The 14,420-nt window shown below is 34.4% G+C and overlaps 1 protein-coding gene across 1 annotated transcript in view; it reads left to right on the top strand.

Moving 5' to 3' along the window:
- Nucleotides 1-14,420, top strand: part of LOC117337842 — a 121,625-nt gene that overhangs the window by 87,545 nt on the left and 19,660 nt on the right. The window contains 7 exon segments of the mRNA XM_033898968.1: nucleotides 5,464-5,531; nucleotides 5,840-5,945; nucleotides 7,127-7,221; nucleotides 9,156-9,267; nucleotides 13,161-13,255; nucleotides 13,612-13,755; nucleotides 13,970-14,031. Of these exon segments, the coding sequence (XP_033754859.1) occupies nucleotides 5,464-5,531; nucleotides 5,840-5,945; nucleotides 7,127-7,221; nucleotides 9,156-9,267; nucleotides 13,161-13,255; nucleotides 13,612-13,755; nucleotides 13,970-14,031 (682 nt within the window).

Here is a 14,420-nt window from a genome sequence, read left to right on the forward strand (position 1 = left end):
ATGTGTTAGCCCCGTGGGCTTTATTTAAGCATAAATATGTCTGTATATGACTATCAGTGTATGTAATATTGTACCAGAGTACCAACATTTACTTAATTAAGTTGTTATCTAATGGCAGTTTATACTATTGGAACATCTTGAATTACTAATGCGTCAGTTTAAAAAGTCAAATTATACATATCTTTCTAAATCAAACATGACTTACATTAAATTTATCCTGTTATTAATCCTGTTATTAATTATGCGTCCTGTTTAGCAATGGAAGACTTCGTTTAACAAGTCTGCTTAAAAAAGTAATGAAGATTAAACACCAGTGCACAGCACACTGTTAAACCCTTATAATTAAATTATTACATTTCTACCTAACATAATACAATAAAGAAACACTCAAACTTGTAATGTTTTCGAAAATAATCAGTATCTAGTAACAAAAGTCATTTTAATGTGCAAAATACATATTAGCTCACTAAGAAAGGAAGTGCTGACTGGGAAAGAGAAAATTCAATCTATTGGCTTTAAAATGTACTCGTAGTGAGCAGGCCCGTCATGTTTATGCTTTTCCTGAGAAGCTTTTTTTTCACAATGTGTTTCTAATTAGATATCTTTATAGACATTTCACCAATTAACTTTAAATTTCCTCAAACACTTCCTATTGATGTAATTTGAAATTCAGATTTATTCCACGAAATACACAATACAGTTACAGGATCGTAAACCTGTGTTAGCTACTGATTAGGGATATTGTGTGTGTGTATATACAGTGTATTGTTGTGGATTTGGCCAGAGGTTCAAGGCTGAGATGGGATCCATAGAGAAATCTAAGGAAATGTGACGGATACATCAACTTGTACCTGAATAATTTGGGGGTGAATGTCTGCGGAAAATGCTACTTGAATCCGGATTTTTCTCAAAAGCTTATTTCTGGTGGGCCTTCTTCGGTATACTATAAACATCCATCAGATTTGTTTAAGATTAAGAAACAATACACAACAGTTTTAATCTTCACCGACAAACATTTCTATGAGTATAATATATGTACACATCAACATAATAGGCTGTTTGTATTGTAAATAGATACTACTAAACTTTTAAAGCAGAAGGTATACATGTTATAACACTGTTGAAAAGTGCATGTTTTTAGTTCATGCAGAAAGGGTTTTTGAAAAATCACATAAAACTTTATTCCAGCTATTTGGTAAGAGACTGTTACAATCATATTCCAGTTTTATGCTGTGTTAAAATCTATTTAAATGCAGATGTTTATATTTTCATGATAAATATATTTATCTTTTTCAAAAGTCTTAAACAATGTATAGAAAATGTCTTCCCACAATAAACTGTGTGATTTAGTCTTTAGTGTTGTGATTTCTTTGTAGACAATTAAAATACTCCTTTTATGTGGTATGTGTTGACCTAGCCATGAATTCAGGTAGGATAACTAGCGTTACACATGCACATCTATTCAGCCTGGTTGCGTGCTCTTGGTTTGTTTACTATTTTCTAGGTTTTTTCTTCTATTGATGGTGTAATAGAAGTCATGTTTCTTGGTACAATCCATTTTTCTTTGTTTTGGAAGTGACCCCAGGGTTACTATTTTTCTTGTGTAATCTCACAACAATGAGGAGATGATGTCATTGTGGCGTTCATTTGTCTGTTTCGTGAAAAAAAACATTTGAAGTATCACAGTCAGTACATCAGAGAATTCTGATAATTTGCCGAGTCATTAACACCCCATTAACATTGTATATGTAAATAATTATCCTAATAAGATTTGTAACCAGTTATCTGATTGGTCCTTCATTAAATCAGTAACCAGCTATCTGATTGACCTTTTTAAAATCAGTAGTTATCCCACAAGCTACTTATTAATATTGGTAGATGGTAAAAAGTAAAATGGAGTGAAGAAAGAAAATCGGGGGTGAAAAGTGGGGAGAACAAATATTATCTGAATTATTTGCAAAATCTTTGTAATACAGAATTGATTTGCTGTTGTTAGGAATGTTAACTAAGCCATTTGGTTTGTACCTATAACAGGTAGATGTAATCTTCACAGTATAAATTTAGGTCATAAAGTGATCACTGAAATAGTCCTATGTGAGAGGTAATACATTAATGTAAATAATGATAGTGTGCTTATAATAAAGACTACAGTACAATCCCAAATGGCATTTGGATCTTGGCCAGTAGTCCTACTGTTCCTACAGACATAGCACTTACGGTCTGTGAGTGTGCATAAGATGCACAACATGTATTCAATCCCTAAAGTATTCCTTTATGTCTTCCAAATTTTGCTTGATCCTGCTTACATCATTCGCAGCTTCCTTCTTGGTTTTCCAAGATTTGGGTATATGTTGGTTAACTTTACATTTTGAAGGCAGAATCACAAGGGGCTTGATAACAAGTATGGGCTATATCCTTGGAAGTCAGCTGTGGTAAGATGGCTATCCTGTAAATACCATCACACACAGCCACAGACCATGCCGTTGCATTTCTTACTATATTTATAATATCATTGTAATCTCTTGGATATTATATACGCTTAATGATGATTTGGTTTTTGGAAGCAAGACTGACAAAATCTTTCATGAAGAGTGTATATATATGTTTTTGTACTTATGACAAATTGATAGATCAAAGGAAAGAGAAGTGAAGCAAATCCACCCTTCCTGATTGATATAAACACACTGTCATTGGTGGTTTCTTTTATATAAACGTAATAAACAGCAGACCACTAGGATTTGGAATTTTGATAATATAGGCAGGGACTCACTTTGGTAGGTTTATTATAGTTCAAATCTTGATTTTCTTTAGATCTATTTATACATCATTGGGAATCGAATGTGTTTGGGACACTGTAAGCATGACAAGCTTTTGAAAGAAAAAGTGAATATTTAGTTTTAAATGAACTTGGACTGGTTTACATTACTTTATAGAGGTTGGTGGATTACAATGATTTATAGCTGTGTTTAGGGACTATATCCTGTTGTTATCACTGACTTGGGTCCTAGCTAATCTTTAGTAAGTGTATAACACAGCCCTATGTTGGTAATGACCACATCCTCATGTAGTGTTGACTGTTTAGACCAATGGACAGATTTACTGACCATTCATTTCAAAGTCAGAGGGTTTAATAATGACCATCTGAGTGTGATAATGGACAGTACTTTGTCCACTTGGCTGGATTGTATTGACCAATTTGTGTTTACTAACTGGTATGACCCTTGATGTACACTTGATGGTTTCAAGTGAGGATGAAAGTACCCCTTGTACTGTGTAACAGATGTGTTTATAATCTCTCTTCATCGTTATAGTAAAGTCTGGTTAACTCACAGACCTTTGGTGGGAAGTTCAGGTATAATGGAAACCCTGGAATGAGACATTGTGTTGGTTTCAATAACACACTGGCTGCTGATTAATTTGATTGGTCTCATTAACCTATCACAAGAAATTGCTGTAGTAGGATATCATGAAATAGTGAATGGTCTTTTAAAGTAAAAAAAAATGTTTTAGAGAGGTATATTCTTGGATACGGTAGGGGATGTCAAGGTTTAAGAATGGAAGCTGTAACTAGAGATCTCAAAATGAAAATCCCCACCCTCACCGGTTAAAAAAGATATTGACCGCCACAAAGTTCTGACAACACTTTTTGCTTGTTTGAACTGAAAGCTTAAGGTTGATAGGAAGCTAACCAGGTCTGCATGCTGAGTGCATGTTGAGATTATCAGTCAGATTGGCAGTGGAGGGTAGAATAAACACCAGATCTGTGTTTATTGGAGTAACCACACAGGGTCAGCTGATTTAACTAGTGTGGGCCAACAGGCAACACACACAACCCCGTACCGGCCTCATCTACATGTCATATAGAACCCCAACCCATACTGGCCTCATCTACATGTCATATAGAACCCCAAACTGGCCTCATCTACATGTCATATAGAACCCCATACTGGCCTCATCTACATGTCATATAGAACCCCATCCCATACCGGCCTCATCTACATGTCATATAGAACCCCAAACTGGCCTCATCTACATGTTATATAGAACCCCATGCTGGCCTCATCTACATGTCATATAGAACCCCATACTGGCCTCATCTACATGTCATATAGAACCCCAACCCATACTGGCCTCATCTACATGTCATATAGAACCCCAACCCATACTGGCCTCATCTACATGTCATATAGAACCCCATACTGGCCTCATCTACATGTCATATAGAACCCCATACTGGCCTCATCTACATGTCATATAGAACCCCATCCCATACTGGCCTCATCTACATGTCATATAGAACCCCATACTGGCCTCATCTACATGTCATATAGAACCCCAAACTGGCCTCATCTACATGTCATATAGAACCCCATACTGGCCTCATCTACATGTCATACAGAACCCCAAACTGGCCTCATCTACATCAGTACATGTCATATAGAACCCCATCCCATACCGGCCTCATCTACATGTCATATAGAACCCCAAACTGGCCTCATCTACATGTCATATAGAACCCCATACTGGCCTCATCTACATGTTATATAGAACCCCATACTGGCCTCATCTACATGTTATATATAACCCCAAACTGGCCTCATCTACATGTCATATAGAACCCCATACTGGCCTCATCTACATGTCATATAGAACCCCATACTGGCCTCATCTACATGTCATATAGAACCCCAAACTGGCCTCATCTACATGTCATATAGAACCCCATACTGGCCTCATCTACATGTCATATAGAACCCCATCCCATACCGGCCTCATCTACATGTCATATAGAACCCCAAACTGGCCTCCACTGTATGTCACACAGAACCCTATACTGGCGTCACCTGTATGTCACACAGAACCCCATCCCATACTGGCCTCCACTGTATGTCACACAGAACCCTATACTGGCATCACCTGTGTCTCATACAGAAATGTAACTTATCATACCAGCCACACCTGTGTCTCTTATGATACAGAAATCTATACCAACCTCATCTCAGTAAAGCTCTTCCGGCCTGTTATCATTTCTCAAATTGTAAGTTACTTGAAAGGTATTTTTCTGTCCTCTATCTTACTACAACATTTGTTATAGACAATTCAAATACATATAAAAATATATGCGTGCTGTCCATTCACTGAATTTCCAAAATGTTTCTAAAATGCTATTTACTTCCAGAATTATTCATATTTATAAGTAAAGATATGCAAAATGGCTTATTTATATTTGTATTATATCGACAGTAGTTACTGTTTGTTTAGACAGTGAATTAGTGGTAGAGTTTGTTGTGGTACACAACCATAGTGTTAGTCTCCTGTGTTCATTAATACTCTCACGCCGTATCTACACATGTCACTGTACCAAATGTCAGTTGGTGCAAAAAACCTTTTAAAAGCCTTTATCTGTATCTTAACACTTAAACTTGTTTGTCATTGTTCAATTATTCTTTTTAATCTTCACAGAAAAACTTTTGAATTCCCATGGAAGAGAATTACGAAGAGCCCTCTTCTCCCTCAAGCAGATCTTCCAGGTAAATTATCATTGTTTAGCTTCATGATACTTTTTTAATTGTTTCATAATTTTTTTTTGATTATATTTCAGTTTATTGCTACTTAGCATTTATGATATTTTTTGCATAAAGATTGATCACATCAGATTTTTCCACAGTAGGTATGATCTACAATATTTTTAAATACAAAGAAACATTTATGTGAGGTATGATTTCGTAGATTTACTAACGTTAAAAGCATGTTCCTTTTATACTGAAAAAATTATAAAGAGGTGGAACTATTCACAGGCAATCGTATGAGTTTAAAATGACTGCTTTTACATTACCAGGATGACAAAGACCTTGTCCACGAGTTTGTTAACAACGATGGCCTTGACTGTCTTATCAAGGTTGGGTCAGAAGCTGATCAGAACTATCAAAACTACATTTTACGAGGTAAGCTCCTTAATTATATGTTTCATTCAAATCTTTTATTCATTGGCCCTCAGTTATTTTTTTATCATGATTCACCTTTGAATAGTTTGTAATCTTGATTTTATTTGAAGTTCAAAGATCAGTTTGTATTATTTATTTTGATGCTCTTTATCTATTGATTAGTACAATTACACATCAATCTTATAATTTAATGGGACTACAAAGCTTTAGATGAGAGGAATTTATTATACCAATGAAATATGGAATAGTGAAAGGAAATTAGGTAGCTTAATTTTTTTATACAATTTTTTTCCCCACAAAATAAAATAATGTTTCAAGAAAGTATTCAGTTAATACTGAATAACGTATTTTGGAGATATTTTCCCTCATATAAGTTAATGTTAAATTTTGGCAAAAGTGGCTATTTCAATATTTCGGGACACTTTCACTCCTGTGTAAGGGAGATAACTCTGTACTTGGCGTGTGTGTTGTATGAATTAGTACATACATAGTTATTTTAACAAGATACTGTATAACATGACTATTAGGTTCTTATCTGGTATATTATACCATAATCCTAACCTGGTTTGTAATGGTCAGCCTTTGTGAGTAATTATGCATTACATAAATACCTCCTTCTAAGAACCCTTGAGCCTTAAGGGATCAACTCAACTTAAAAGGATTAACACAGTATAGGAGTGTATCAATTACACTTGGTGTGTCAGCCAATTTATGTTTGTTTACTGGGTCAGTCACAAAAAAAGTCAGCTGTTAGACCCTAACAGGACTGAAAGCAAAACCAGATATAAAGGAAAATATTGAAGTACTATTTATAGTAGTAAAGCATAGCAACTGATTTTGTGATTCAGTTTTCATTACTCTATAACTTTGGGACCTGTATTGAGTACATGACCTATATGTTTCGTCAATGGAATGGCTGACCTAAATTTTACATAAATCCGATAAAGTTAATGATGTTTACCTAGAGGCTTTTGAGTACTTGTGAGAGTATTTTTTAGTTATAAATGTTGATAATATAAGTCACTTAAATTGGCTGGATATTATAGCTTCTTGAGAGCAAAAGTATGAGATAAAAAATACAAGATTGAATATGAATCAAGGGTTTTATTCCATATTTGCATTCTCCTGTTTTAACAGCATAGCTTATTTGATTCATTATCTGAGCTAATTGTTGTTTGCAGCCCTGGGACAGGTGATGCTGTACGTGGATGGTATGAATGGTGTAATCAGTCACAATGCTACCATCCAGTGGCTATATAACCTACTGGCATCAAAGGTATTATTGCCATCTTTTTTCACCTTTAACCCCAATCTTACCTTTCCACTAAAAAGATGCATGGTGTATGTCCAAGTTGATATAAAAGAATATACTATCCTCTTAATTTTAGTATATTTTGTATCAAAAGGCATTTTAAAAAAAGCCCCAAAAAACGTGAAATTAAAAAAAAAGACAACCTTACAAATGGAAATTTAAGGGGTTATAAAACCATGTATTGATCTTATCAAAAGGCTATGATTGTTTAATATAGATGATTTATTATGGGTAATTATAAAGATCTTTTGTTTGAAAATCTGAAAAGCGTGAAATTCCTGTGTTAGGGGTACTACATGGTATTTCTGTGATGTCTTGGCGTTATAAATAGATAAAACAAAAATCCTGATTTCTATAGAAACACAAGTTCATTACTGTAATACTAAGTAGATTGACCTGCCCTCTACATTAACCTGAGTAATCCCCCTTCCTATCGCCCTAACCTATACAGGTGCACACTAATTAGGTCAGCTCTGTGGTTGATGTGTGGAGTCTGGCGTCTTCCCAGCATGTATTATAAGTGTGCTCTCCACATTAGACCACAGACTGTTGATACCTCCAGGCTCCTGTGAGGTGTCACCCTCCATCTGAGGTTTTTATGAGGATGTGTTCTCATGACAACACTCACAGCTATCCCAAAATTTTACTATTCGTTTACACAGATTTGTTATTTTATAATTAATTAACAGGTATTATTGTGACTGTTAGTGTTACTTATATAAAGTATCCCTGTACCTAATGTACAGCTCTCTGTCACAATTTTATGGTATATTTGTGGTATCCCATTACATGCCCCTTAATTATCATTGATGAACAACAGTAATTGATAGTTAAAAAATATACTTATATAATCTGTATATAAAGTTAAAAATATCTTGCTCCTTTTCTAAGAAAATAAAGTTTTATTTAGCAAATTACTCCAATTTTATATTTTTCTGATGTAAACTTAAAAAAAAACTACTTTTATCTGAAAAAGATTTTTTAGAGTTAGTTAAGGCCCATACATACAGAAGTACGTGCTATTTTTGTTCACTCTGAATCACAGGATAGTAGATGGTTTGTTTTAATATTACGCTGAATCATATATTTAATGTGTGGAGGACAGGAACAATGCAGCATGCACACACAACTACCTACCTACAATACATACCATTGAGTATGAAACATAGAGTCATTTTCCCACATAAAAACGGATGTACCACTTAACAACAAATTATGGGAGGACTATTTATTGACGAGACAAATGCTATTTTCTGCACATCACTAGCAGGCTAGATTGATGTGACAGCTTATTTATTTTTTGTGGGTTGTGAAATGTATATAGATTTATATATAAGGAAAATGTATGTTAAAGAATACCGTATGCCAAGATTCACTATACATGTAAGCAGGTTTTTATTAAAAAGATAAGTTGGAATGTATTCTTGAAATTGTTACATAAATTTATAAATAGCTCTACTTTCACTTTCAACCTGTGTCAGTATTTGAGAGGTTTATGAAGCCAGACTTAAATTGAATTTGTGTATATTTATACTGTTTATGTATTTCCCATTCATCTGTGGAAATTTTCCAATTAGTATTTCATCAGTTCCATTATTGATGCTACGATAATGATCTATTATTATACTGTGTATATCTTTTTAACCCAGTTAGTTAGGAACAATGCAGACAGCAGTACAAAGCATTAACTAAAGAGGATATCAAGTTTTATGTCTGCAGCATTTTTAATAATTTGGTAACTAAACTACTCCATGTATTATATATCTGATTGATGTTTCCACAGCATTAGACTGCTTTTGAGAACTTTATTGGATGAAATGTACAAAATCTATTCGTTTATATAGGTAAAATAATCATTTTTGATAGGTTGTATTAACTGTACATTTTTGTGTTCACAGTTTCGATTGGTTGTGAAGACATCACTGAAGCTTCTGCTTGTGTTTGTGGAATATACAGAAACAAACACCATGCTTCTATTGAAAGCTGTCAATGAGGTGGATCGCAAACGAGGTGAGACCTTCAACTTTGATCCCTGAAGTTTTGTATCTGATCATGATAAAATAACTTTATTAATGATTAAGCGTGCAAATTTAACCTTCTAACATTGCAAATTTATCAGGTAACTTTAATCATTCTAGGGGGCGTGTGACATCTGATGCAGTAATCATTTATGGAGTTATCACCCCTTGTGTACTTTTTACCAAGGCAAATCTCATTGTTTCTGTTTGGAAATAAAACTTGTAATTAGACAGGAACGTGACTTAGTTTCCAGATAAACTATAAAATGATTATAAGTGTCTGCTTTCAGCATCAGTTACAGTCCGAACTATCAGTCCTAAACCTTATATTTAGAGACCCGTACAATAACAGGTGAGATACCCTGTATTTTCCCACAGTCTACAGATAGATTTATTTGGGGTAAAATTGGCCGTGACCATCAGATGAAACTCAAGTTAAATATATCCAATAAAGCTATAGGTCTCCTTATATGTAATCAGCCTAAGTGTTGTTTACACCTCCTGAGGACAACAGTGTAAACTACTCTAAAGTGATTGTCACCTTTCACATAGTCAGCCATGCTGAAACCTTCCTTTAAGGACATGCAATGTTCCCCGGTGGCTCCGTGTGATACCTCCCTATAAATGCCTAGTTTTGATAAAGGAGATTGAGTTACTTTAGTCTGGTTATGAGCTGGCATTTATCTCGCTCCAGTACACATAATTACCTATTGTAGTATGTTACCTGTATTAGAAAGGTGTTACATTTCTACCTTTGACCAGATGTTGACGTCCCAAGGCTTTATGTATGTCATTTTTGAAGTCTGGAAAAATATTACTGGGAAACAAAAACCAATATAGACATTATTTCTTTTACTTTCTGCCTTCCAATAGAAAATAGTTTTTACAGCTTGTTAAAATTGTTGACTATACATTCTAACTTTATTTATTGACTTTGTATTTTATGCGTTGTGTATGAACACACACGAAGGGAGACATCTCATTAATTCAAATTGTACGTCATTACACTTTAACGTCATCAGACCATTAGTCACTCCAATCATACTGTCACCGCGTTTGTTTATGATCAGCATCCCCCGTTTATCTAGCAGTGTTATAGGGGTCCTACTCCCTGACAGTATATCACCGGTAATACTAGTGTATCCTATGGGGGATCATGTCTCCCTAACACTGTACAAAATGTCAGAACACTTTTAGGCCTTTTAACATATAAGAGGTAGTAAATGGCCTATGAATAATATGCGAGGTCAAAAGTCTGTGTAGGTTTGTCACAGAAATTAGTTTTGATGACTGGTAATTTGTTAGATGGCATATGCTGGAAACATAAATCTCTGTGACTTATCTATATATATATATATATATATATACTAACAAATGTCAACACACTGATGGTGGTGATTTGGACATGAGGTAAAAAAGTTTATTGTTAACTTTAAAATGCAGAAATTTGATAGAATTTTCAAACTGAAATGGTTATATCTGCTAGTATATGTTCATTGTATAGGGTAAAAAGTATCAACCCAATTACAGTAAATATGTATCCACCACCATCGGAGTTGGCATGGAATCAAATCACAAGAATCCAGGTTAACGTTAATGAATTATACCATTAATGAAATGAGAAAATCAGAAAAAAAAGTGATAATTTAAAGAAGAGGCCAACTGAAGCCAGGTTGTTTTTGTTGTGTGAAGATAGAATTTCATATCGTAGCTATAGATTGAGTAAACTGAGCCTTCTTCATAATCATGTTAATGAAAAAGTATTAGCTGTACTTTTCGCCCTGTGTACGTTCTACCTAGTCGATACTAATTATACATATTATCTGATGTACCAAGCATATCACTTTTAATCTAACTTTATAACAAGCCAGCACCACTGGTGTTTTGATATTAAGCAGCTCTGCTCCATAGATTTAATGCTTTCAGTGAGGCAGTGTTTGGCCATCATGACTTCATGCCAAGATTTCTATCTTCAAACAGTTTCTAATTTTATCCCTCAATCCTCAAAGTTTGCTATTTTAAAACTGGTCCTTCCTGATTAACCATTGAGATAAGACAGGATGTATCCGATTCTGTTGATATTTTCACTGTGTTGATCCTTCAGGTATCTCTAGCATATACAAACATTTACATAGAGATGTTTGATTTAGCTCCAATTGTAGAAGGTACACACTTCCACTGCATGAAGAATTTTAAGCATCATTGTGAAAAGATGTCAAAATCACCTGACAATAGATTAAGGTAAACATGGTCAGATAAGGGGCAATGAAATTGTAATTTTAGATCAATTGTCCTATTATTGATGAACTGTTAAGAGTCGAGAGTCCTATTTGACATCTAGTCTTGTTGAAGGCCTATTGTAAAACATATACATGACAAAGAGATGAAATAAGATTTTATATGTAGATCCTTTCTGGTAAAATTGTAAACTGTCCACACAAAAGATGTAGTGACATCTCAACAACTTCTCATTCTATTGTCAAGTGGTCGTTCGCTCTGTCAACATGATGTTATCCCTTCTCACAGGACCTGATAGACATTTAAATACCAATTGTCTGACAAATGTAACTGGAGCCTTCAGAGGACCCTCGGGCTAGCTGGTGCAGCCGGGGGTGATCATGTTCCATGTCAAGTTTACCTGATTTCGCACCACGCCTGGTCGCACACCTTTACATCCCTCGGGTGGTCCTACATCTGTGATTCCCAGAGCTCTGTCTGTTTATAGGTCATCAGTCAATCCAATCTTATTGGCCTCATTTGATCAGCAGATATCATGTAATGACTCTGGGCTAACTATAAAACAGCTACAGTCTAATTAAGATAGTACAACTACAGCTGATCTTGTGAATGGATTTGTAGAATTGTCATTAAGTCGGCTGTAATTAGCTCCATAGTGGTATACATATGCCTCTTATAATCTTATGGAATTTCTTGGCCAAATCTTTGACACCATCTGGCCACGCATCCTTAGTCCAAAACAATATTTGTACTTCAGAAGGACAATGGTCTGGGTTTACGTAAAACAAAGGGCTGGTTGTCAGTTTATGTTCAAATCACTTGACACACTGAATACCACAATGTCAGTCAAGTATACAGTAAAGTTTTGAAATATTTCCATAAATAAATGAATTTCTTAGTAAAGAATGTGTTGGTGTGTCTAAATTTAGCATTAGTGTGGTGTGTCACTTGAACTTAGGGTATTAGATACTGTCTTAGTTTAATCTATTCAATCAAAGTACTCAATGGAAATTAACAAGACCCCTGAGAATCTTTGTTAAGTCATAAAAGGTAAAAATGTTAAAAATTTGAAGTATTTTTTATCCTTAATGAGCCTATTAGAAAACATGACAAGTTTACGTGGTGCAGTATTTATTTTAGGAATCACCAGTAAATGGTAGATTAATGTATAGGGTGTGTGTTTTAGGAATAGCCACAAACTAGCAGATAAATATCTATAGGTGTGTATCATGATTACATTAAGAAGATAGGTGTTCGTATGAGACTCGTTGATTATAGAAATATGAACCCTATCTAGGTATCTTTTATATGTGTATAGATGTTGCAAAGACATGAATTATCGTAAAACCTTTTTATCGAGAAATTCAAATATCAAAACAATAAAAAAAAATCTTAAAATAACTTACAAAGAAATATTGGTATTCTGAAAATAGGGCATGCAATATTTGTAAAATTTGTTGAAAATTGAAACATATCCTAGAAGTTTGTTGGCAATAATGAGGATGACACATGATGAGCACCAGATGGAAATTTACTGCATAACGTAGACATAGTTCCTCCATCTTCCTCAATTTTTATATGGTAATAATGTACTGCTTGAGTGCTAATGAGATTGATACTTAAAGTGTGTTTTTATTCTTCCATCAGGTGTTATGCCATGGACAAATATCATTGGAATCCTTGATGAGAAAGATGGTGGGGACACAGAACTTCTTATTTACTCCATGACACTCATTAATAAGGTAAAGCACAACAGAGTTATCCCCCTTTGTTTGAAAACAAAATTCATATTGGTAGACAGTTAAAAGTTGATCTTTTTTGCTATTGATATTTGTACCATAGTTCATCAAATGACAAATAAAAAGGGATTTGATTTCAGTTTATATATCTGAATAGCTGATTTTCACAACCAATGAAAATAAAGTATGATTTTTATGGAATTAAGATAAAAATATTTCTTAAAGTTTATAAGTAATCATTGTCATTTTATGAGGCTGAATGTGTTGTACTGTAATTTAACTTTTACTCACTGTAAGGTTGTCATTACATTAGTCTACGCCATGGTGAATAGATATAACATTCCATGTCCTACCCACAGGTACTGAACGCTATCCCAGACCAGGACACGTTTTATGATGTGACAGATGCTCTGGAAGAACTTGGCATGGAACAGATCACACGCATTTACATGAACCGGAATGGTGCCGACCTTGACCTTCTCACACAGTTCCAGGTGTATGAGGTAGGACCTCTGATGCTTAATGAATTCAGAAGAACCAAATTGAATTTATCTATTTTGAGTTAGAATTAATATTACGTTGTTTTGTTGGTATTCTCTGTTATTGAAAGTATGTAATTTTGCTGTCTACTGTAATTCTGTAAATAACTGTTATTGATAATAAGAGTGAAATCAGATTTAGAAGGGATGCTGATGACATTACTCATGTAATCTATAGGCTGCCTTGCGGAACGAAGACGGGGAGGAAGATGCAGACATGTCACAATCAGATAGCTTACGGTTTGTACAAACTTCTTGTCCGAGTTGAGTTATTTCTTGATATCTATGTAGGAATGCATAAAATGACTAATTAAATATTTTATAAAAGCATGCTTATCATTTTAACACAAATTATCTTCGACCATGTGAAACTATTATACTAGAGATATCATTAAATGTGTCCATCATTTCCTATATACCAGAGATATCTGTCCATCATTTCTATATACCAGAGATATCTGTCTATCATTTCTATATACCAGAGATATCTGTCCATCATTTCTATAAACCAGAGATATCTGTCCATAATTTCTATGTATTAGAGACATCATTAGATGTGTTTATCATTTCCTACAAATAGTTTTGGTGACATAAATATGAATTATACTGGAAGCCAGTAGATTAAATAT

This window comes from Pecten maximus, chromosome 11, assembly GCF_902652985.1.
Source record: "Pecten maximus chromosome 11, xPecMax1.1, whole genome shotgun sequence".
Classification (NCBI taxonomy): domain Eukaryota; kingdom Metazoa; phylum Mollusca; class Bivalvia; order Pectinida; family Pectinidae; genus Pecten; species Pecten maximus.